General features: G+C 48.8%; 1 protein-coding gene across 5 annotated transcripts in view; it reads left to right on the top strand.

Moving 5' to 3' along the window:
• HNF4A (hepatocyte nuclear factor 4 alpha) overlaps positions 1-20,374 on the top strand; it is a 59,095-nt gene extending 38,721 nt beyond the window's left edge. For 2 of the 5 annotated variants that reach the window (XM_070420891.1, XM_070420887.1), the window contains exons 3-10: positions 1,086-1,180; positions 7,158-7,264; positions 7,945-8,100; positions 10,361-10,448; positions 10,831-10,986; positions 14,482-14,748; positions 17,134-17,286; positions 18,458-20,374. In XM_070420891.1, the coding sequence (XP_070276992.1) occupies positions 1,086-1,180; positions 7,158-7,264; positions 7,945-8,100; positions 10,361-10,448; positions 10,831-10,986; positions 14,482-14,748; positions 17,134-17,286; positions 18,458-18,600 (1,165 nt within the window). In that variant the 3' untranslated portion in view covers positions 18,601-20,374. The remainder of the gene's footprint in view (positions 1-1,085; positions 1,181-7,157; positions 7,265-7,944; positions 8,101-10,360; positions 10,449-10,830; positions 10,987-14,481; positions 14,749-17,133; positions 17,287-18,457) is intronic. The other 3 variants (XM_070420889.1, XM_070420890.1, XM_070420888.1) reach the window with 3 other exon arrangements.
• The last annotated feature ends 2,324 nt before the right edge of the window (positions 20,375-22,698 follow it).

The raw sequence follows: 22,698 nt of genomic DNA, 5'->3' as shown, positions 1-22,698 counted from the left end.
CTTGCTGGGGTCTTGATTTCTCCAGCTGGGAAATAGGCACACTTGGGTCAATGTTCCCCAGGGTCTGTCATCTCCCTACTAGGCCCCAGAGGCATCCGCCCTTCTATGTCTTCAAGCCTCCTCTGGTTTCCTAGGCCTGGTGGTTCCAGATGGGAACAGCCATCCTAGGAAACTCATTCACGGATCAGAAAGCTATGGCTGCCCTTTATTGAGCCCTTACTATATGCAGGAACCATACTAAGTCCACTCACCCACTGTTATTTCCCCACTTAGCAAATAAGGACCCATGAGCTTAGGATCAAGCCTCTGAGGATTGGGCCCAACCCTCAAACTGGTGCTTTTTCTAGGGCAGATAGGAGATTGGCCCCAGGCCTTTCCACCTGCCCCAAGGGCTTCCTAAAGCCTCGGAGATTCCTCCTTTAAAAGCACCTGCCATTCTGCGTGACAGCAATAATAAAATAATTGCCATTGGTTAGAAACATTTGCCATGTGTGGATACTGTGCCAGGCTCCATCCGTGTATTATTTTCCCCTGTCAACGCCCCTCTGAGGTGGTTACTATTATTATTCCTATTTTATAGAGGAGGAAGCTGTGGCGTGGAGAGGGCTTGGAATTTGTTCAAGGTAACCCAGCTCAAATCAATGGCAGAGCCCAGGTTGATACCCAGGGCCCCACTCATAGCCACTGTGAGGCACTGCCGCTACTTATATCTCTGGCTTAGTGGACCACGTATTGACCGTTAGCTATAACCAGGAGCCTGCTCTGGCCTCCGAGCTCTCATACTAGTAGGATGTGGTGGAAAGAGTGGTGCTTTGATACTCAAGGGACTAGGGTTCCCAACCTGGCTCTACCTCAGGCTGAGTGATCCAGGTCTACGGGTTGCCTCTCTGAGCCTCAGTTTCCCTACATTTAATAAGACAGGGTTGGACTCCATTGAGCTTTTATGGTTAACATGAGAACTTCTGGGATGAAGGGTTAGTTGCAGCAAAGAGGCTGGGGATCAACCAGATGGCCAGGGTTCTAGTTCAGTCTCGGGGGCGGGAGGGCTGTCCCTTTTCCATCCAACCATCCAAAGCCCTCCCCAGATTTAGTCGGCAGTGCGTGGTGGACAAAGACAAGAGGAACCAGTGCCGCTACTGCAGGCTCAAGAAGTGCTTCCGGGCTGGCATGAAGAAGGAAGGTGAGCTTCGGCCCTCCCCCTGCCACCACTGCCCCACCCGCACCACAGCTCCCCACAGTCATTTACAACTGGGGACACAGCTTTATGACTCAGGAACAGGCCCCAGGGTGACTGACTAATGGCTGAGAGAAGGAAGGGCCTAGAAATCTGACCATAGGGAGGGGCTGGGCTTGGTCTTGAGAACGATTCAAAAAGATAAGCTCCCACTGTGTCTGAGCGGGTTCCCAGCCACCACCACCCCTGCCTGCCTTCTCCACCACAAGGCAGCCAAGTCTGGTGTTTTTTCTTTGCTATTTCAAACATTAAGAAAGGTATAGACTAGAGAATGATATTGCAAATGTCCATGTACTACCCAGACTCAGCAAATATGAGGTGGGGGGGGGGGGGGGGAGTTCTGCTCCTGAGCTTCCTGTCCCAGGGACAAGTGCCCAGTTCCTTAGTCGTCATGCTTGAGTATCAGGTGAGTCCAAGTTTTCCCATCCTAGGGAATGGGAGCAGGACACTGGACTTGTCCTGGGGAGTGGAGAAGGGGAAGACACAGTGCATTGATTGAGGTCTCTCCAGGCCTCCTGATACCAGCAGACACCAATCATTGGGCCAGGCTTTTCCATGATGGATAGTTCCTTTTGTTCTTATGACAACTGTGTGTGGTGGCACTATTATTCTTTTTTTAAAAAAATATATTTTATTGATTTTTTACAGAGAGGAAGGGAGAGAGATAGGAAGTTAGAAACATCGATGAGAGAGAAACGTCGATCAGCTGCCTCCTGCACACTCCCTACTGGGGATGTGCCCACAACCAAGGTACATGCCCTTGACCAGAATCGAACCTGGGACCCTTGAGTCCGCAGGCCGACACTCTATCCACTGAGCCAAACCAGTTAGGGCATTGTGGTGGCACTATTATTATAGATGAAGGAACGGAGGCCAGAATGGCTCAGCAACTTGCCGAAGGCCCCAGAGCTGGTCAATGCAGAATGTGGGGTTTGAATCCAGAGCTTTGAACGTAAGTTCAGTGCTGTTTGGACGACACCTCCATGTTGCTTGCTTTATGCCTTCCATACCTCAGGAACACTCAACCCAAGCTCAGGAAGCAAAAATCGTTTAACTGCTTCTAAAAATAACTTTCCATTTTCAAATCTCTTCATCTTTTTCTACTCTCAACTCACACTTCCCAGCTCTAGGACTAGCCCCCAGGCCTTCACTTCTAGCTCACAGCTAGACCTCTGGTCTAGTCCTGCACACCTCCTACCCCCATCCCACTCCACAGTGGGAACCTGGGACCCAGCCTGCTGAGCCTAATGGGGAGAGGAGCTCAGCTGTGGTCACCTCCCCTCCCCATCTTTGCCTCTGAGACCTTGTTTTCTCTGCTCCCTCCCTAGGAACTGTCTTCTATGACTCATCCTAATAGGGCCTTGGCGTGAGCTCATGAGTCCTGTGGCAAACCTGGGCCTGCTCACCCTGGTGAAGGAGTAGCCCCCTCCTGCTCTCAACATCATTCTAGCATCCAGACCTCAGGGGTTCTCAAAGTGGGGAAGGAGCTTTTGCAGAGGACGAACGCCCCCCACCTCTCCCTGCCTGGTGTTCAGTGGTGTGAAGCCTCTCTCACCCACTCTCACCTCCAAGTTGGGAACCACTCTGTGGAATGAGAAATGCTGCAGATGGGGATGTGATACACAGAGGCAGGCAAAAGTAGGTTCATAGTAGTAGTAGTAGTAATAATAATACAATCATAGATAACAATACAAAAATAAACTGTTTTGCGTACTTACAACTGTAAACCTACTTTTGCCCACCCCTGTATGTATGAAGAGCTGGTGACAAGAGGAAGATTGAGAACTATAGTCTCAGGGCCTGAGAGTCTATGGTTCTAATAGTCAGTGGTTCTATTACCCCACAGTCACGATTTTAGGTTCAAGAGAATGAATCTCTCGTGTTAAAATTGCAGGCCTTGTGACAGGCAGGTGGGAGAAGGTTAGCAGCCTTCCTGGGCTGTATGTGGCCTGGCCCAGCTTTGATCTGCCATTGTATGTGTCTCTTGTTAAGCATTCAGTCATTTTCCCATGTGTCACTTCAGGGAAGTTTCTGCCCCTTCTGGACTCTGTAAGATGAGGGGGTTGGTAGTGGTCCCTCCCAGCTTTGTGAGCCTCACCACAGGCACTGGGACTTGTGTGTTTGTTTCCCGGTCTTCCCCCTCAGCTGCCAAGGAGGCACAGGCCCACATCCTGGCTCCTAGAAGGGGAGTGGGAGCACCAGGCAATTCTGCCCTTGCTTAGCCTTGAAAATTGCTTCTTGGCTCAGGGAAGGTGGCATCATGTCAGGAGGACAGGAGAATTGGCTGATGGCAAGTCAGTGTAGGCGAGTAAATGTTGGTGCTTATTTACACACCTGGGTTAAGATTGTGACATGTGCTCGTGTCCCTTGGTTGCTTTGAAAATAGGCCAGGGTAGCAAAGTGTTCAGTCGCCACTGTGGTCAAGCTCTGGGAAGTAAGGATATTACTAGTTCTGTCTAAGTTTTATAGCCTGGTAAGAACTTCCCAAAGCCAAGAGAAATTCTTGGAAGCCAAGGGGATCAGAAGAGCTGGGACAAGTTTTCATTTTTCTTTCTTGATGGTCTTAGCAGAATTCAGTCATTTAAACCCAAAAGTAGCCCTGAAGGGTGAATTGTATGGTGATGGATAGTCACTAGACTTTTGAGGAAGCTCACTTTGCAGAGTATACAGATGTCAAATTATAACGTTGTGTACTTGACATATATTTTTTTAAATGGGCTGCAAACAAAATTTATAGACTAGACAGGAAGACATGGGCTGCAAACAAAATTTATAGATAAGACAGGTGTATATGAGGCTATCAAATCTACTTCTTCATACACTTTACAGATGGGGAAATTGAGGCAAGAGAAGTGACATGATTGACTCAAGGGTGGAGTCAGGACTAGAACTCAGGCTCCCAGAGCTGGGCAGGTACCAAGCTCCCAGGATTGAAACTGGGAGGGACCAGCGTGGGAATCATCTTGGGCCTAGATCCCTGAAATTTCCTCTTGACCCCAGGGAAGGGCTCTAAATCTCAGAGACCTGTAAGACTTGGCCAGAGCTTATTCCATGGTGGCCAAAAGTGAGTTCCCTGAGTGGCAAGTTTTTCTGGGGAGAAACCTGGGGACCAGGGGGCCTAACAGTAGGTCGGGAATTCTTTCCTATAACCCGACACTTACTTGGTGGTCCTAGGACAAATGCAAGCTCCTGGAATTGGACACCTAGAACCAGGAAGCAGGGCCAGGGGTGCAAGAGGTGTGGGTTGGTGGTGGGCCCTTTCTTGGAACCTCAGCTCAGCCCCTAGTAGCCCCCATCCAGGGGTTCTCTGAGAAGACAAGCTCATCCTCCTCTCTGCCTCTGCCCAGGTTGGTTAATATTCAATAGGAGTTACATTAGGTCCCCGACCCTGCTAATACTGAGCAAACATTTGGAAAACATCATTCCGTGACTGAGCTCGCGCCGGGCACTGATAAGGCCGGCCTAACCTTGAGGAGCCCAATCCGCAGCTGCTGACAGCAGCCCTTTTATTCAGCCTGCCTCCTCCTGGCGCCCTGGTGGGTGCGGGCAGCCTCTGTGGGAGGGTGTGGGCAGGGCAGGTGGGGCAGGAGTAAGGCTGGGGAGTGGTTCTGGGAGCTTGCCCCATGCAGGGTGGTGGGTCTCTGGAGAGATTTCTTATCTTGGGACTTGTATTTTATCCCCCTGATTCCTGGCTTCATTCCAGCGGTTCTCAACCTGTGGGTTGCGACCCCTGAAAATACATCCTGCATATCAGATATTTACATTACAATTCATAACAGTAGCAAAATTACAGTTATGAAGTAGCAACGCAAATAATTTTATGGTTGGGGCTCACCACAACATGAGGAACTGTATTAAAGGGTCGTGGCATTAGGAAGGTTGAGAACCACTGACTGTCTGCCTTTCATTCTCTGATTTCAACAATGTGTGAAATCCAGAGACAGTTGAATAGGTGGAATGTCAATGTTCCACTGAGACACAGGGCCTAGGGTACTCCCAAGAAACAGAGCTTTTTATCATTCACTCAACAAATATTAATTGAGCACCTACTATGTGCCAGGCTCTGTTCTAGTCGCTGGGGCCACAGAAGTGAACAAGAGGGAGTTCTTTCTGGAGCTTTTCTTCTGAGAGAGACAGAGAGTAAAGAAATGAGCATAAGATTCTGCAATAAGTGCCAAGAGGAAGAAGGAAGCAGGATGCAGGGCAGAGTGTGAGGGGGGAATGCCGCTCAGACAAGTGGTCAGAGAGGGTACCTCTGAGAAGGTGACATTTGCACGGGGACAGGAGTGACATGAAGATGCCGCTAAGCTATAGGGGAGAGAATTTCAGGCAGTGGGAACAGCAGCACCAGAGTGTGTCAGAGGAGCAGTGAGGCAAGTTTGGGGGACAGAGTAGCGAAGAGGATCAGAGAGAAGGGCCACAGGGAAGAGTTGTGCCTTCACTCCGAGGGAGATGGGGAGGCACTGGTCCAAAATGAGCCGTGGAGGGGTATGACCTGAGAGATGCATGGACTGTAGGGGCAAAGCTGGAAGCAAAGGGACCAGAGAGGAGGTCCCGGACTACTCCAGGGCCGAGAAGTCAGGGCCCAGGCAGAGTGGGAGCCAGGATGGATTCCGTAAGGACCACTCACACATGTGGGGCATGTGTAGAGCTGGAATGTGAGAGAAAGACTCCCAGGCTGGAAGTGGGGGAATAAACTGCCTGTTTCTGAGATGGGAGAGACAATTTGGGAAGCAAAAGCTGATAGATGGGGCAACTGAGGCCCAGAGAAAGGAAGTGACTTCTACTGCAGTGATGGCGAACCTTTTGAGCTCGGCGTGTCAGCATTTTGAAAAACCCTAACTTAACTCTGGTGCCGTGTCACATATAGAAATTTTTTGATATTTGCAACCATAGTAAAACAAAGATGTATATTTTTGATATTATTTTATATATTTAAATGCCATTTAACAAAGAAAAATCAACCAAAAAAATGAGTTCGCATGTCACCTCTGACATGCGTGTCATAGGTTCGCCATCACTGTTCTACTGGCACACAGAGAGCGAGTGGCAATTTCGAACAGGAACTGGGTCTACTCCCACCGCGTCCTCCCTCCTTCCAGCTTCAGCGAAGCCTCATTGCACAGGAAGGCTTCTCAGAGTCCAAGGGACAGGGCCAAGGCAGCAGGTCCATCTTATATCTCCGGCCAAGACTGGCCCAGAAGGGGACACGCAGTGGGGTGTGGGGCCCTGGTGGACACAGGCCCCAGATCTCTGAGTTCCTGGGAGAGAGCCCAGCAGTGGGCAGGGGGAGGACAGCGTACCTTTGCTGTCTCTGAGAAGGGTAGCCTGGATCCGTTGCAGCTCCTGCTGATGGATGAGACCGTCAGGGCAGGCAGGGCCTCCCGATCCCCTGGTCCAGGCCTTCTGCCTCAGTGTTTAGGAAACCCTGGGCCATCTCCTGTCACCCAGAGGAATTCATTTTGCTTGTTTTACACACTTTCATCTGGAAAGAAAGGGATCCTTTTCCAAAACAGAGCTTGAAAATCTGTTATCTAGACAGATCCCCTCTTCAATGCTCAAGACTCACCTTAAGCCCTCTGCCAAGTCATCGTTGTCTTGCATGCCTCCAGGGATGGGTGGGTCACTCCTGCAGTCCCTGCACTGTGTTGAGGCAGCTTTGGCATTTGGAAAGTTCTAACAAGCTGGGTTAGAATCTGTCTCCCTTCCTTCCCACAAGTTGATCTGGGCTCTGTCCCCTGGACTCACCCCTCCTACACCCACCTCCAACTGCCTCCTTCCCTGCAGGGTAGCCCTGCAGAAACTCTGTCAGGGCTGAACTCTCTCCCCTTGTGCCTCACCCATTCCTCATCAGTCATGCGACAGCCCTCCCCTCCTCCGTATCCCTGCCCTCCCTCCTCACTTCTCTCTGCTGTCCTCACAGCCGTCCAAAATGAGCGGGACCGGATCAGCACTCGCAGGTCAAGCTATGAGGACAGCAGTCTGCCCTCCATCAATGCGCTCCTGCAGGCGGAGGTCCTGTCCCAGCAGGTACTGGGGTGACCGCTCCACCCACCTGGGACCCCACACACTGAAGAAGAGTCTCCCCTCCACCCCGCCCTCCCCAGCCAAGCCCTGGAGCAGCAGCTAGGAGGACCCTCAGATGTCAGGGAAGGGAAGCCGAGTCCAGTGTCACACGGCCGTTTAGTAGCAAAGACAAAAGTGGGACGCAGGCCTGGCATCGGGGGCACTTTCCAGCTCATCCCACCGCCCACGTGGTGCCGGCCAAGCAGCTCTCTGCCTTCCCCGAGGGCCTGAGATCAGCTTAGCCCCGGGACAACAGAGCCGCGAACAAGTGGACAGAGTAGCAAGCTGGGACTCAGTCAGCCTCTTGCTGTTGACCTTGGGCCAATCACAGCACCTCTCTGGGCTGTGGTTTCTTCATCTATCAGACGAGGATGAGGATTTTTGCCCTGCTTCTCCCCTAGGGCTGAGGGGTTCCTTGGGATTCTGAGGAGCTGGAGGAAGAGGAGGCAGGGGCAGGCAGCAGGGCTTCTTCAGCATCCTTCCTTCTGCCCATTTTCCCTTAAACTTCCTCCGAGCCAAGACGGCACCCACAGTCCATCTCCCCTTTTCCAGACAGGGACACTATCTGAGGAGGGGCCTCTGCAGGGTTCAGGGTGTGTGGGGCAGCCCAGCCATCCCCAGCATTTTCCTTCATCTCCCCCCAGATCACCTCCCCTGTCTCTGGGATCAATGGAGACATCCGGGCAAAGAAGATCGCCAGCATTGCCGACGTGTGCGAGTCCATGAAGGAGCAGCTGCTGGTGCTCGTTGAGTGGGCCAAGTACATCCCAGCTTTCTGCGAACTCCCCCTGGACGACCAGGTGCGGGCGGACGTGGACTGTGGGCAGTGGGGGCGCTTGGCAGGAGGGACCTGCTGGCCCACCTGGGATATAGCCTTGGACTGGTTTGAATTTACTTAACAAAACACACATAGTGCTCATGTGTCCTGCAGTTGTTTAAATCACTTTGCAAATGTTAACTCATTTAATCCTTCCAACAACCCTATGAGGTAGTGCTATTATTAGTTCCATCTTACAGGTGAGGAAACTGGGGCACAGAGAGGTTAAGTAACTTGCTCATGGTCACACAGCTAGTGTCCAGCAGAGCTGGGATTAGAACCAGGCAGGCAAGCTCCAAAGTCCAGGCTTCTATCCATTGTACCTCTGCACCAGGGCCCTCTCCCGAGGAGATATTGACAGGGGCCCAAGGCCAAGGATCAGGAGATTTGGGCTTGAGCTCTGGTTTTAAGACTGGTTCTCTGTGTGATCTAAGACAGACTACTTCCTGTCTCTGAGTCTCAGTTTTCTTATGTACAAAGTGGGAATTGTAATACCTGCTTCAGAAAGTTGTTGGAAGGATTGAGGACATTACCATTTGAAAAGTATAAATCATGTAATGAGCACCTTACACAGTGCCGGGGCCACAGCTGGCCTCCCTAACTGTCAGTTTCTTCCTGTATCCCACCAACATGGTATAGCTCAGCATTTTATTTCCCAAAGTACATTCTTTGACATACCAAAAATGTCCCAGGGGGGACAGGGGACTGTGTGTGTGTGTGTGTGTGTGTGTGTGTGTGTGTGTTATGGTGTCTGAGGACATGAGTTTCTGAGATACCACAAGTGACAGCTCCTGCACCCCTTGGGCCTCTGCAGACATTTTTCCTGTCTGGGAAAGGAGAGCTGGACTGAGTCACCTTCTCAGCTCTGAGGGAAGCTCGGGGTCACCAATGGACAGGGCCTAGATGTCCTTTGGTGCATTTACTTCTCTGTTTTGCACAATTTGCATGAAAGACTGGCAACGCATGCCAGTCTGTTCAAGTTTCTGAGAAGCCCTGCAGGCAAGGCACCTATTGAACTTTGTGGACAGACCCGGGGCTCCTGGAACTCCTTTTACACCCACCCTCTCCTGGAACACCCATTAGTGTCCCGCAATGGGACACGCTGTGCAAACACGGGTTTGGCTGGTCCTGGGCCTCGCACCGGGGGCCGGATCAGATGCCCTCTCACACAGATTCCTCCCGCTTTGGGAGGGATGACAGGGCAGGGATCTTGGCAGAGCCCCTGCCTTCTCCCCTCTCCTCGTGTTCTGGCCCTGGTCCCCTCTGCTGGAGAATCTACATTAATGTTTAATCCCTCCTGTTCCTTCCCAGGGGCTCAGCAGGGCAACGAGATACCCCCAAGCTGAACAATTGTTAACCTCGATTTCCCACCCAAACCTCCCTGGCTAGGGCTCAGAGCATTCTCAGAGAGCAGTGATGGGTGGCCAATAACACGGGACAATCATTAACACCCCCTGCCTGCTCACCCCCAGAACAGTTGCCATGTCAGGGGGCTGGACCCGGGTCATGAGGGTTCCCAGCTCCCCATTCAGGTGTACAGGAGCCCATTTGCTCTAGATGGGGTGGGGGAGGAGGAGGAGACAAACCTGGGAGATGGGGGTTATTGTCTTCCAAAGGGCACCCCAACTCGATAGACATCGCCTCAGGAACCACTTTCCAAGTTGTTTGCTTCTTGTTTTGTCTGGAATATCAATCCATTGAAACCTGGAAGGCGACGGTAGCATTGGATAAGGGGACTGAGGCCTAGAGAGGGAAGGTGATTTGCCCCAGATCACAGAGCAAGGCAGCCACAGAGCTGGGACTTGATGCCAGGTCTTCTCCCTGTCAATCAGAGCCACTGGTAAGTGACAAGGGCCTGCACAGTGCCCGGTGTACCGTGTAGGAAGTGCTCAATAGTAAGCATCCTTGTCCTGGTCATGGCAAGTGTACTCTCACCGCCTGTTTGCCATTTCTCCTATTTTCCTGGCATCCTCACAAGGTTTAACCACAGGGGAATAGACTAGGTAAGGACAGGTGGCTGCCCAGGAGGGGCTGCATCTGGAGAGGAAGTTAACTAGTTTGCTCATTCGTTCATTCACCTATTTCTTCCTTTCTTCATTCAGACAAATATTTATTGAATGTTTACTATGTGCCTTAGAACAATTCCACCTCCTTAGATGGGTCTTTTCTGACCTCCCATCTACGTAGTTATTCTTGCCCTCACAGGTGTGCAGGCACCATATGCTGTCCCTTCTCTCTTCCAGGTGGCCCTGCTCAGAGCCCACGCCGGCGAGCACCTGCTTCTCGGAGCCACCAAGCGCTCTATGGTGTTCAAGGACGTTCTATTACTAGGTGAGGAGGTGGCCTGCTCAGCCAGGGCTCTGTGGAGGGCATGCCCAATGTGGAACCCACCTGGGCATAGGAGATGTCCATGGCAGCATGCTGGGGCAAGGGAGACCGGTCAGAAATAGCCCTGTCCCCTTGGATACAAGGAAATATGGACCCAAGGAATTAAAGTTCAAACACACTCAAAGCCAAATCCCAGGCCCAGTCCGATGATTTCAAGCAACTCATTCCCTTAATCTGGGCCTTAACTTTCTCATCTGTAAAATGGGCACTCCTCCCATGAGCACCAACTGCATTGCAACTGCAAAGGACAGGGCCTGTTCAAAGCTAGGGGTAAGGGTACACCCAAGGTAGCTTCTCCATCCCCTCTCCTTTCCAACTCATCCAGGTAATGACTACATCATCCCCCGGCATTGCCCGGAGCTGGCAGAGATGAGCCGGGTGTCCATGCGCATCCTGGATGAGCTGGTGCTGCCTTTCCAGGAGCTGCAGATTGATGACAATGAGTATGCCTGCCTCAAAGCCATCATCTTCTTTGACCCAGGTACAGTCCGCACCTCCCACCCACCCCTGATGCTCCAGACCCTCTGTCAGACTTCTCTTACTGGGTTACATACCCAAGTTCACAACCTCATCTCTTTAGTACAACAACCCGGAGAGGGTGTTTTTCTTAGCTCTATTTCATAGATAAGGAAAAATCAAAGTTCAAAGGGATGATATGACCTGACAGGGCACACTGAGTCCAGAGGCTTGAGGTTTCTCTTTCCTTTCCCTCCCTCCCTCCTTTGTTCTCATTCATCTCCTGTCTTCCTTCTTTTCTTTCCTTTTCTCTTCTTTTCCTCAAAAGGGGATGGGGAAGCTACATTGGGTGTACCCTTACTCCTAGCAAAATAATATCTGCACATACTTAAAATGCAAATATTCCTCCCTACTCCACTTTTCCTGCTAAAGCCTACTCCCCAGAGCCATTTCTGATTCTTTATCATTTTTTCTGGCCATTACCTCGAGCTCAAAATAAAATGCTAAGCCTGATCTCTCTTGCTTTATCTTTTTTAGGTCGTATTTTTCCTCCTAGGCTAGCGAAGGATTTCACTTCTTTTATCAGCATTCCTATTCTCCTCCATCCTCTTAATATATTTTTCTGGCTATTTTAGTGTCTCTATTGATCACCTTTATAATGTTTGTTATGTGCTTATGCCTTTATTTCTTGTCCTATCAACTGTGGAGAGTATTTTCTAACCCTTCATGTAGGATGTAGTCCCCCTTATCCATAATTTTGTTTTCTGTGGTTTCAGTTATCTGTGGTCAAATTCCAGGAATAAACAATTCATAAGTTTACAATTGCACGGTGTTCTGAGTAGTGTGATGAAATCTTGCACCCTCCTGCTCTGTCCCACCTGGGATGTGAATCATCCCCTTTTCCAGCGTATTCACTCTGCATATGCTATCTGCCTGTTAGTCACTTGGTAACCAACACGGTTATCAGATCAACTGTCCCAGTATTGCAGTCCTTGCGGTCAAGTCATCCTATTTTACTAAATAATGCCCCTAAAGTGCAAGAGTAGTGATGCTGGCAATTTGGACATTCCAAAGAGAAGCCATAGAAGTACTTTCTTTAAGTGAAAAGGTGAGTACAGTTTAATAAGATATAGAGATAGAAAGAGAGAGAGCACATTCACATAACTTTTATTACAATGTATTGTAATAAGTGTTCAATTTTAGTATTTATTAGTTATTGGTATTCATCTCTTACTGTGCCTAATTTATCAATTAAACTTCATGATTGGTATGAATGTGTAGGAAAAAAATATAGTCTCTAACATGGTATATAAAGGGTTCAGTTCTGTTTGTGGTTTTAGGCATCCACTGGGGACCTTGGACTCTATCTCCTGCAGATAAGTGGGGACTACTGTACTGCATCCCCACCCTTTCCTTCAGCTCTGACTCTCCTCTCCCCATTCCATTTACTGACTTTCCACCTGTATTTGTAGTTTATAGTTATGTCTGTGCAAAGCCTGATTTTACTGTACAATGTCAAGATTCCTGGGCCCCCAAAGGTTTGCTTGCTTCCTTTCCTCCTTACATGTCAGAGAACACCTACTGTGTGCCAGGTACTGTCATAGGCCCCAACTGCATGAAGATCACCTCTAGTAATAGTAATGAAGAGGGAGTAGTAATGAAGAGGGAGATGATCACCATTTATGGAATGCTCTTTAAGACACTACTCTAAACACTCTGTGTGGATCATCTCTTACATGTTAGAGAACACCTACTGTGTGCCAGGCACTGTCTTAGGCCCCACCTGCATGAAGGTCACCTCTAGTAATAGTAGTAATGAAAAGGGAGATCATCACCATTTATGGAATGCTCTTTAAGACACTCTTCTAAACACTCTGTGTGGATCATCCCATTTACTACTTGCAACATGGTACCTGTGAGATGGGAATTACTATCTCCATTTTACAGATTAGAAAACTGAGGCACAGGGCAATCAATTAATTTGCCCAAGGTCACACAACCAGGAAATGGCAGAGCTCGGATTTGAACTTCAGACTATTCAGATCTCAAGCCCATGTTCTTTACCTACCACATGCTATTCCCCATTTTCTAAAGGGTAAGAGTGCTACTTCTAGTTTCCTTGAGAGTCTGGCCCAGGCTATATCCCCTGCAGCACTCAGCACAGGGCTAGACAGAGTAAATGGCTCAGTAAAGTGTGCAGGATTACTGATGCTGAGTCAGGGTCAGTAACCTGGCTTGGAGGGGCAGGTGACCTATAATAGGGCCTGGCATGTAGGTGGTGTTCAATAGAGTTTGTTGACTGAGTAAAAGAATGCACAAACATGGTTAGTGGAGAGCACCCTGGACTGGATGTGTGGGCGAAATTCTCTTTCTGCCACTTACATTAGGAAATAAATCCATTACCTCCATGAAGTCTGAGATTATCCATTGGACGACTACTTGAGTCCCCTTCTTAAGATTGAGGATCTAGAATTTATCCATTGATTTTTAAAAAAATATATTTTTTTTATTGATTTTTTAAAGAGAGGAAGGAAGGGAGAGAGATAGAGAGTTAGAAACATTGATGAGAGAGAAACATCGATCAGCTGCCTCCTGCACATCTCCTACTGGGGATGTGCCTGCAACCCAGGTACATGCCCTTGACTGGAATCAAACCTGGGACCTTTCAGTCCGCAGGCCGATGCTCTGTCCACTGAGCCAAACCGGTTTTGGCTTCCATTGATTTTTTTTCCATTCATTTATCCTTCTATCCATCTACCTATCCTTTCAACAAATACTGACTGTGCATGGTACTAGGTGGCGGGTTTAAAATGACAAATGACATATATGCCTTCCTGCCCAGAGCTCACATCTAGTGGAAGAGACAATTGCCTCCTGTGAAGTCAGAAGTAACAGAAGAGTCACAGAAATTTGGGAACATGATGGACACATAATGCGGACTTGGGGAGGGTAGAATGGAGAAGGCTTCTTGGTGGAGGTGAAACCTAGCTGAGACCCTAAGATGACACAGGCTAGGGAGCAGAGAAGTGAGGATACAGCTCTAAGGCAGCAGAAGCAGTGTGTGCTGAGATCTGGACAGTGGGAACTCAACTGGGAGTGAAGAGCCCCAAGTGCACATCATGGATTGCCAACACTGGATATGTGACCTGGACCAAGTCCTTTCCCTGCTCTGTGCCTCAGTTTCTCCATGTGTAATGAGGAAGTTGCTAAGTGCCCTCTTGGGTATGTTCCTGAAGTGCCATCCTCCATCCCTCACTCTTCTCTCCCAGTTCTGCATCTTAGGAAATGTGACAGAAACACTTTTCTGCCTGAGTCCAGGAAGCTACAATTTGCATTAGTGCGCTCTGCTTCTTGTGGACCCTGAATCCTCATCCCAGCACTGCTGAGGATTCCCTGTGTGACCTTGAGCCACTAGGCCCCCTAAGAGGGCCCCATGAGTCAGGGGAAGTCTGGGTCCTGACTCACCAGATGCTCTAACTGGGCCCCACTGCCCTCCCTTGCCCACGCCCTCCTGTTGCAGATGCTAAAGGTTTGAGTGACCCGGGTAAGATCAAGAGGCTGCGGTCCCAGGTGCAGGTGAGCCTGGAGGACTACATCAACGACCGCCAGTATGACTCACGTGGCCGCTTCGGCGAGCTGCTGCTGCTGTTGCCCACCCTGCAAAGCATCACCTGGCAGATGATTGAGCAGATCCAGTTCATCAAGCTCTTCGGCATGGCCAAGATCGACAACCTGCTGCAGGAGATGCTGCTGGGAGGTCCGTGCCCCGCCCCGGAGGGGCAGAGAGGTGGGCGGGGCAGGGGTCTCTCCAAGTGAAGGGGCCTCTTTTGACAGATTGGCCAAGGGAGACTTCTCTGAAGTGGTGACTTTTGTGCTTAGACCAGAGCGATGAAAGGAAATAGAGTATTTAAAAGTCAAGAGAAAAACATTCTAGACCAGTGGTTCTCAATCTTCCTAATGCTGCGACCCTTTAATACAGTTCCTCATGTTGTGGTGACCCACAACCATAAAATGATTTCCGTTATTACTTCATAACTGTAATTTTGCTACTGTTATGAATCATAATGTAAATGTCTGATATGCAGGATGTATTTTCATTGTTACAAATTGAACATAATTAAAGCATAGTGATTAATCACAAAAACAATATGTATTTATATATGTGTTTTCTGATGGTCTTAGGAGACCCCTGTGAAAGGGTCGTTCGACCCCCAAAGGGGTCGCGACCCACAGGTTGAGAACCGCTGTTCTAGACAGAAGTAACTAATATAGAAGTCCTGAAGCAGGAGAGGGTAGTGTGTTCGAGAAGGAGGATAAGGTGGTGAGCTGGCGGAGTTGTATGAGATGAAGATGGCGAGCTGGCAGAAACCAAATGATAAGTATATGGTTTCATAGGCCATGGTCAGAAATTTTTATTTTATTCTCATGCAACTATTATAAGAAGATTGAACATCAGACTAGTGTTTTAAACAAACTACTCTGATTGTTGGGTAGAAAGTGGATTTAAGGAGGGGAAGGTGCAAAATGGAGATAGGAGACCCCTGAGAATATTATTGTCTCCAATCAGGGAAAAGACAGTAGAGGCTGGGACAAAGCATGACTGGAAATTTAGCAGCAGAGAAAAACATGATCATCTATTTGGAGGAGGAACCTGCAGGACTTGCTGACTGATCAGATGTGGGGAGAGAAAGGGAGGAGGAGAGTCCAGGGTAAAACCTATGTTTTGCTTTGAGTAACAGGAATGCTGGTGGAGCAATTTGCTAAGATGGGAACACTGAGAGAGAACAGTTTGAGGCTGGGCATGGTGGTGATGGTGAGGGATCCATTTTGGACTTGAGTTAAGCTTGAAATGACTGTTAGACATTCAAGTTGAATTATCATGGAGGCAGTTGGATATCTGACTCTATTGCTAAAATACAATCCCAAAGCTCAGGATGAAAGGCAACTCTATGGTATTCCAGCAATTAGATGCCATGGGAGGAGGTTGGAGGAAGAGGAGCCAGGGGGATAAGAGCAAAACCAGGGAAGTTCCAGAACCCAAGAGAAGGGCATGTTTTAAGGAGGACAGGGCATTTAATGGTGTTAAGTTCACAGGAGAGGGATGGAGGTGCTCATTGGATTGGCACAATGGAGACTCTTGGCGATTGTGCAAAGAGCAGTAGTGTCAGAGGACCGTGGGAAAGGAAACCAGACTGGGAAGTGTGACAGAGTGAGTGGGAAAATGAAGTGGAGGTAACAAGAGTAGACAACCCTTTGAAAATGTTTTACTCTGAAGGGAAGCTATGAGGGAGTTGACGATGAATGCAAGGGAGGGAGGGATTATAATACTGGGCTATGGAATCTTGGCTGGACTAGAAGAGAAATAAAGATGGGGTGATAGTGAAAAGTGGGGATCAGTGAGTTGGCAGCCTCAATAGGGTTGAAGAGTTTTCGCAGTGATGGTACTAGATGAAGTGAGCTGGAAGGCTAGGAGGCAGGATCTAAGCAAGGAGGCTCAGACTCATTGTAATGCTCACAGACAGAAGAAGTGGTTATTCCTAAAGATGGGTTACAGATCAATTAATTACTATGGGCATTGCAAGGAAGGAGAAGTTTACTTCCTACTGGAGTGGAGAGAACCAGGAGAGGCCTCCCTTAGGAGGAAATATATGAACTGGAATTTGGACGTGTGGACATAGGGGGGTGGGGAAGGCATCTCTAGTGGAGTCAGTACATGAACAAAAGCAGAGAGATTGGAAATTACAGGAAAATACAAAGAAACACATAGATGCTCCACTAAATAGGTCAGCTTGGCTGAAAGGTGAGTTGGGACCAAATTGTTGAAGGACTTCCGTGTCAAAGAATTTCAAAAGCCATTGATTAAATCCATTATATTAATATGCAATCAATACTCATGATAATATTTAAATTATCTTAATGCTTCCTTACATGCTTCTGTTTCTTTTAAATCACGTTTGTTCTCTTGGTTAGCTGGGTCCTCTTAATACCCTCATAAAGTCCATGGATGGGAATGGTAAACCCCAGTTTACTAGCCCAGGAATAGGAACCCAATAGGCATCATCCATAATGGATGGGCAGGTTGATTGGCCACACCTGAGGAAGATGGTATCTCAAGGCCCATGGTCCTTATCCCAAACTCTTCATCTTCATTGAGTCTTCCCTCTACCTGCAGGATCCTCCAGTGATGCAACCCATGCCCATCATCCCCTGCACCCTCACCTGATGCAGGAACACATGGGCACCAACGTCATTGTTGCCAACACGATGCCTACTCACCTCAGCAACGGACAGATGTGTGAGTGGCCCCGACCCAGGGGGCAGGCAGGTGGGCAACTTGGATTCTATTCAGGAAGGGGTGAGGTTGGGGCCTAAGAGGGAGCCAGGGTAGGGATGAGGGATGAGATTGTGTATTTGTTAAGGCTGCTATTCAGTAAGGTTATTGATAACCTCTACTGAATGAAGCTGTCCTTGGAATGGGTAATCCACTAGATGAGTTGCCTGTTGGGTGAGGATATCCATTAGGGTGAAAATTCCATTAGGTGGTATGCATTTGGTAAAATTGTTCATTAAATAAGGCTTCTCAATTGGTTAAGGCTATCCATTAGACAACTGAGTGAGATTATTTATTAGGTTGGGATGTCTGTTGAACTAGACTCTCCTCTGAGGTAAAATCTCACAAGAGTGAGTTTGTCATTGGCAAAGTTCTTCAAAGAGTGAGATTATCATTGGGATGAGGCAGTCCACTAAAATGAGATTTCATTTAATTGAGAGTGTTCTTTGGGAAAGTTGTCCATTGACTAACATTAGCCAAGTGGGTCATGATTTTTATGTTTTTGTTGATTTCAGAGAGAGGAAGGGAGAGGGAGAGATAGAAACATCAATGATGAGAGAGAATTATGCATGCCCCTTACTGGGGATCAAGCCCGCAACCCGGGTATGTGCCCTGACAGAGAATCGAACCATGAGCTCCAGGTTCATAGGTTGGTGCTCAACCATTGAGCCACACCGGCTGGACTCAGAGTTACTTTCTGAACCTGTTATGGGGATGAAGACAATTATTTTCTGTTACTCATCTACTTATATATTAGAGGATTTTTTAAAGCCAGTTAGGGTTTCATCAATTGTTGCTCCTTTTCTCCAAGAATGGGTATTCCTGTCACATGTCCCAGTGTCCTTGGGGAAAGTCAGACTTGGGCCCTGCTTTGGGAGAAGCAGCTCATGTCTCCATACCAAACAGTGGAGGAGATGGAGGTTAGTAGGAACTGGGTATGACCTGGTCCAGCCATAGCCTTCCAGATCTCATAGAACATGAGACTGTGATCTGGGATCAGAAGATTTGAGCCATAAGAGACTTTAGAGATTATCTGGTTTCTTTCTCTTGCTTTATAGAAGAGGAAACTGAGCCCCAGAGAGGGGGAGAACTTTTCTAGGGCTCTGCTTTTACTCCCCAAAGGGCTAGGATTCTGAACAGCCTGTCTGTCTCTCTGTCCCTCCAGCCACCCCTGAGACTCCACAGCCCTCACCACCAGGTGGCTCAGGGTCTGAGCCCTACAAACTCCTGCCAGGAGCCATCACCACAATTGTCAAGCCCCCCTCTGCCATCCCCCAGCTGACTATCACGAAGCAAGAAGTCATCTAGCAAGTCGCCGGGGGTCAGGGGCTCTGTTGGCCCTCCAGTCCCCTCTGAGAGCCCCTGGTAGTCACTTGGTCACAGGGCTGGAAGCTGTGACAGTAGGGCCAGTCCCAAAGCAGTAGTGAAAAGGGCAAAGGGCCCAAGAACTTGGTCTGTGGGCCACAACACATTGCCCCCCTCCTCTGCTCTGGACGATGGGGCCTTGACTTGGGGAGCTCCCAGCTGGGGAATCCTCTGCTGCCTTGGACAACGTTTCTCTTGCCGAAGCCACTGCCTTCCCTTCATCCATATCTACCCCCAGCTGCTTCACCTGCTGCCTAGAGATGATGTGGGACCTCGCTCAAGCCCAGCTCTTTCCCCTCAGGCCGGTACTTCTCCCTGAGTGCTGTCATCGTGTCCAGGCCCTTTTTCTCTCTTTGCTCCCCAACTCTGAGTGATGAGTGTCAAGATTCTGCCATTCCAGGAGTGGACCAGTTGGGGGGTGGGGGCAGGGGAAGGTTTGGGTTTGAGACTTGCTCTGGGGAGCATCACTCAGGGTACATTCTGGAGCCATTAAACCCCAGGATGAAACAGCCCGTGCCTCCATCCATGCAGAATTTTGGTGACTTTGGGGAATTCTGAAAAATGCCACTTGCCCATGGCAATTAAAGCTGGGACCAGACCTGGGACCAGAGCTGTGCTTTGTAGGAGGATGAATAGTTAGACGGGTTATCTACCCGCCCCAGCCAGGGCTGACCCTTCTGAATAGATGGGGCAGTACCCCAGTGCCTCCCAATTCCATCATTAGTGATTGTTTCTTTTGGCAAAAGAGGCATAAAGGGTATTTGGACAGTATGTCCAAGAGAAATCTCTGCATCTCCAGTGCTATGAGGATTGGCCTTCCCCACTCCAGCAAGCCAAATCCCCAATCCCAGGAGTGTTCCTTGCTCTGAGCTCTCCAGCCTTCCTTAGCCACATCTCATTTCAATTCCCCAGAAATCCCAGCCAGGGGGCTCAGGCTGGTGTGGGGTGAGGTAGGAAAGCTGGAGTCATTCTGCTCATCATGGTCATTCCTACTGTTTGCTCTTCCAACCCCCAATGTCATGGGAGGCAAGCTGAGGTAAGAATTTCCCATGGGGTGGAGTGGGGCAACAGTGGCTTTTAATGGTAGCAATTATCTGGGGCAAGGGGCAGTTCTCTGCCCAAGTCAACTCTTCCTGGAGGAGAAATCCATTCCACTTTTAGAATTTTATTGCAATTATAGGAAACAAAATAAAGACAAGTTTACTTTCCTGATTCTAAACTGAGGACACCACATTGGAATTTTTGTCTACCTGAGTTGTAGTCCTAAAACAAAATCTGATGGACTAAAAAAATGGTTGGGAGGGCATCCATGGACCCTATAATTCCTCCACCGAGACAACTCCTTCTCTAGGCAGCTCTCAGAAGCTTCCAGAGTCCCCGTGGCTCTCCTAGAGGGGACAGGGAAGGGAGGAAAGGGTTGTACATGGATGCTCCTAGATTTCTTGTGATGATCAAGCCAATTACTTTTGCCAGATTGCTCTGTGATTTGCCCTGATTGGGATGAAGTGTGAAATTCACATCCAGCAGTTCTGAAAGTGGGTTGGGTTCTGGCAGATCCATCAGCATCTTCCCGGGGGTGTGAATGTCATTAGGTCCTGTGCTGACACCTGAGCCCTGTCACTGCCACCCAATGGGGCAAACAAACAAACAAAAAACATTTATTGTGTGTTTTAACAAAAGTGTATAAAGCTAAATAAATGGCATGTATGTTTTCTAAGTCCTTGGGTGGGTGTCTTTTCTTCCTTTCAGGTGTTAGAAATAAGAATGAAAATAGTCTCCTACTGTGCAAAGTGCTCTCAAAGCCATTATTGTTTAATCTTCACATCAAGAGGTAAGCAGGTTAGACATTGTTACCACCACTGCCACCACCACCACCCACTTTATAGATGGGGAGCAGAGGCTCAGGGGATGTGATTTTCCTTAAGAGCCAGAAGTGGGAATCTGACTCTGGTCCCTGATTTTGAGAACTCAGTATGTGGAGACATGAAAGTCGAAAAGGGAGGGGATGCTGGAAAGATCTGAAAGGATGGCAGGAGGGTCCAAGGGTCTGTCATCTACCATCGGGGTCCAAGATGGAGCCCTGATCTGGGTCCTGGGTCAACCTGCCAGCATTAAGGGACAAGTAGGCATGGGGAAATTTCATCAAAGCAAGTGTTGTTTTGAAAAAGAATAAAAGCAAGGGAGCTCTAGCCAGTTTGGCTTAATGGATAGAGTGTTGGCCTGTGGACTGGAGGGTGCTGGGTTCGATTCCGGTCAAGGGCACATGCCTGGGTTGCAGGCTCAATCCCTGGTAGGGTGTGTGCAGGAGGTAGCCGATCAATGATTCTCTCTCATCATTGATGTTTTTATCTCTCTCTCCCTCTCCCATCCTCTTTGAAATATATATATGTATATATATATATATATATATATATATATATATATATATATATATATTTATATTTATTTATTTAAAGGCAAGGGATGCACTTGAGTATTCCAGCCAGGTTCATAGCCACCTTGGTCTTGTCCTCTGATAAACTAGCCACCAAGGACCACAGCCTCACATTCACTCAGAGGTGTGCTGGAGCTGGCTTGTGAGAGCCAATTGTTAACTACTCTTCCCAACTCTCTGTTGGGCAATGTCGTAATGATAGCAGCGGTGGAAGCATTTACACCACAGGAACTGGCAAACACTATAAATCAAGGCTTTCCCCTGGAGAGCTGGTTGTTAACCAGCACACCATGGCATTCACCAGCACACCATGGCATTCAGTGATGGGTGAATGGGAGATTGCTGACGGCTGGACTGTGGGGTGCCTAGGTGTGCTGTCCTCAAGGATGAGGGTGGAGCATAGTGACCCTTTTCGTTCTTTCCCAACAGAGGGATTGGCAGTTCCAGTCCGGGAGTCACACCTGGGTGATTCATTGTAATCTTGGTCTGGTCACTCCATCCCTCTGAGCTGCATCTGTGACATGGGAATGATCCCTCCGTGCAGGGGTGTTATCAGGATGAAATGGAATGAGATCTTAGTAACTATAAGAGCTGTGTGTGTGTGAGGTGCCCAAAGTGTCCACCACCAGGGACTCAGTGAGTGTAAATTCTTCAGCCAGTCCCTTTCTAGTGAGAGGCTGGCCATTGAGTTCTTCAGCCTCAAGAGCACCATTAGCTGCCGGCCTTATCCCGGGGCCACTCCCGCCTCCCCCTGTCCCTGCCCACTCGTGAGTACCAGGAAATGTTTTCCTTAATGTTGCAACAGAAGCCCTATCCATGCTGCTGCCAACATGGACATGGGGGCGGGGGCCAGAGGAGACGATTGCAGCCCTAGAGTGTGCTTAATAAGTCCCTATCAAAACCATAAACCCTGCACTGCCATAAATTCCTCTGGCCTTGGTTCCTCCACCTCATCAACCCTTTGCCCCAGTTAATCTCAAATCTCAGTGCTGGTGGCCAGAGCTTGGTTTCCATTTCAGTTGCAAAACATCAGCTTGGGAGGCAAACAGCAAATCCTATTATCCTCATTTCAGAGGTGATGAAACCAAGGTTCAGAGAGGTGAAGGCACTTGTACAAGGCACATGGCTAGAGAGCGATTGAGCCAGGACTGGAGCCTGTGCTTCTCCCAACCCATGTGGCCTCCTTGAGAATGGGGAAGGCTGCTTCCCCAACCACAATACTAGAAGCTTTTCATCCCGTATTCCAAAGGGAACCCCACTACTCAAAGGGCAGGGATGAGAAGTGAAAGGGACGCTGGGTGATAGACAGGCTGGGTGAGGAGCCAAAGGAAGTTCCATGCAGCGTGAATGGCCTGTCATCCCAAACCCGTGGCATTGTCGTACTTCCTCTTTTGTGGAACCCAGGTCACCTTTGATCTCCATTTCTGGAATCAGAGTGTCATATGTAAATGCCAAGACGTGATCTAAGACCTGAATCACAGGATCCTGTGCAGCTGGTTGATGATGGGAGAGCGAAAAACCAAATCCTGATGCCAAGGGCAATGTTTGTTGACCTCTTTGTCAAGCATTACTGGACATAATTGAATCCCCACAACAACCCCGTGAGC

This window comes from Myotis yumanensis, unplaced genomic scaffold (genome assembly GCF_028538775.1).
Source record: "Myotis yumanensis isolate MYYU_CA2020_CCGP unplaced genomic scaffold, mMyoYum1.0.hap1 SCAF_7, whole genome shotgun sequence".
Lineage (NCBI taxonomy): Eukaryota > Metazoa > Chordata > Mammalia > Chiroptera > Vespertilionidae > Myotis > Myotis yumanensis.
This window is presented reverse-complemented; position numbering and strand designations above follow the sequence as displayed.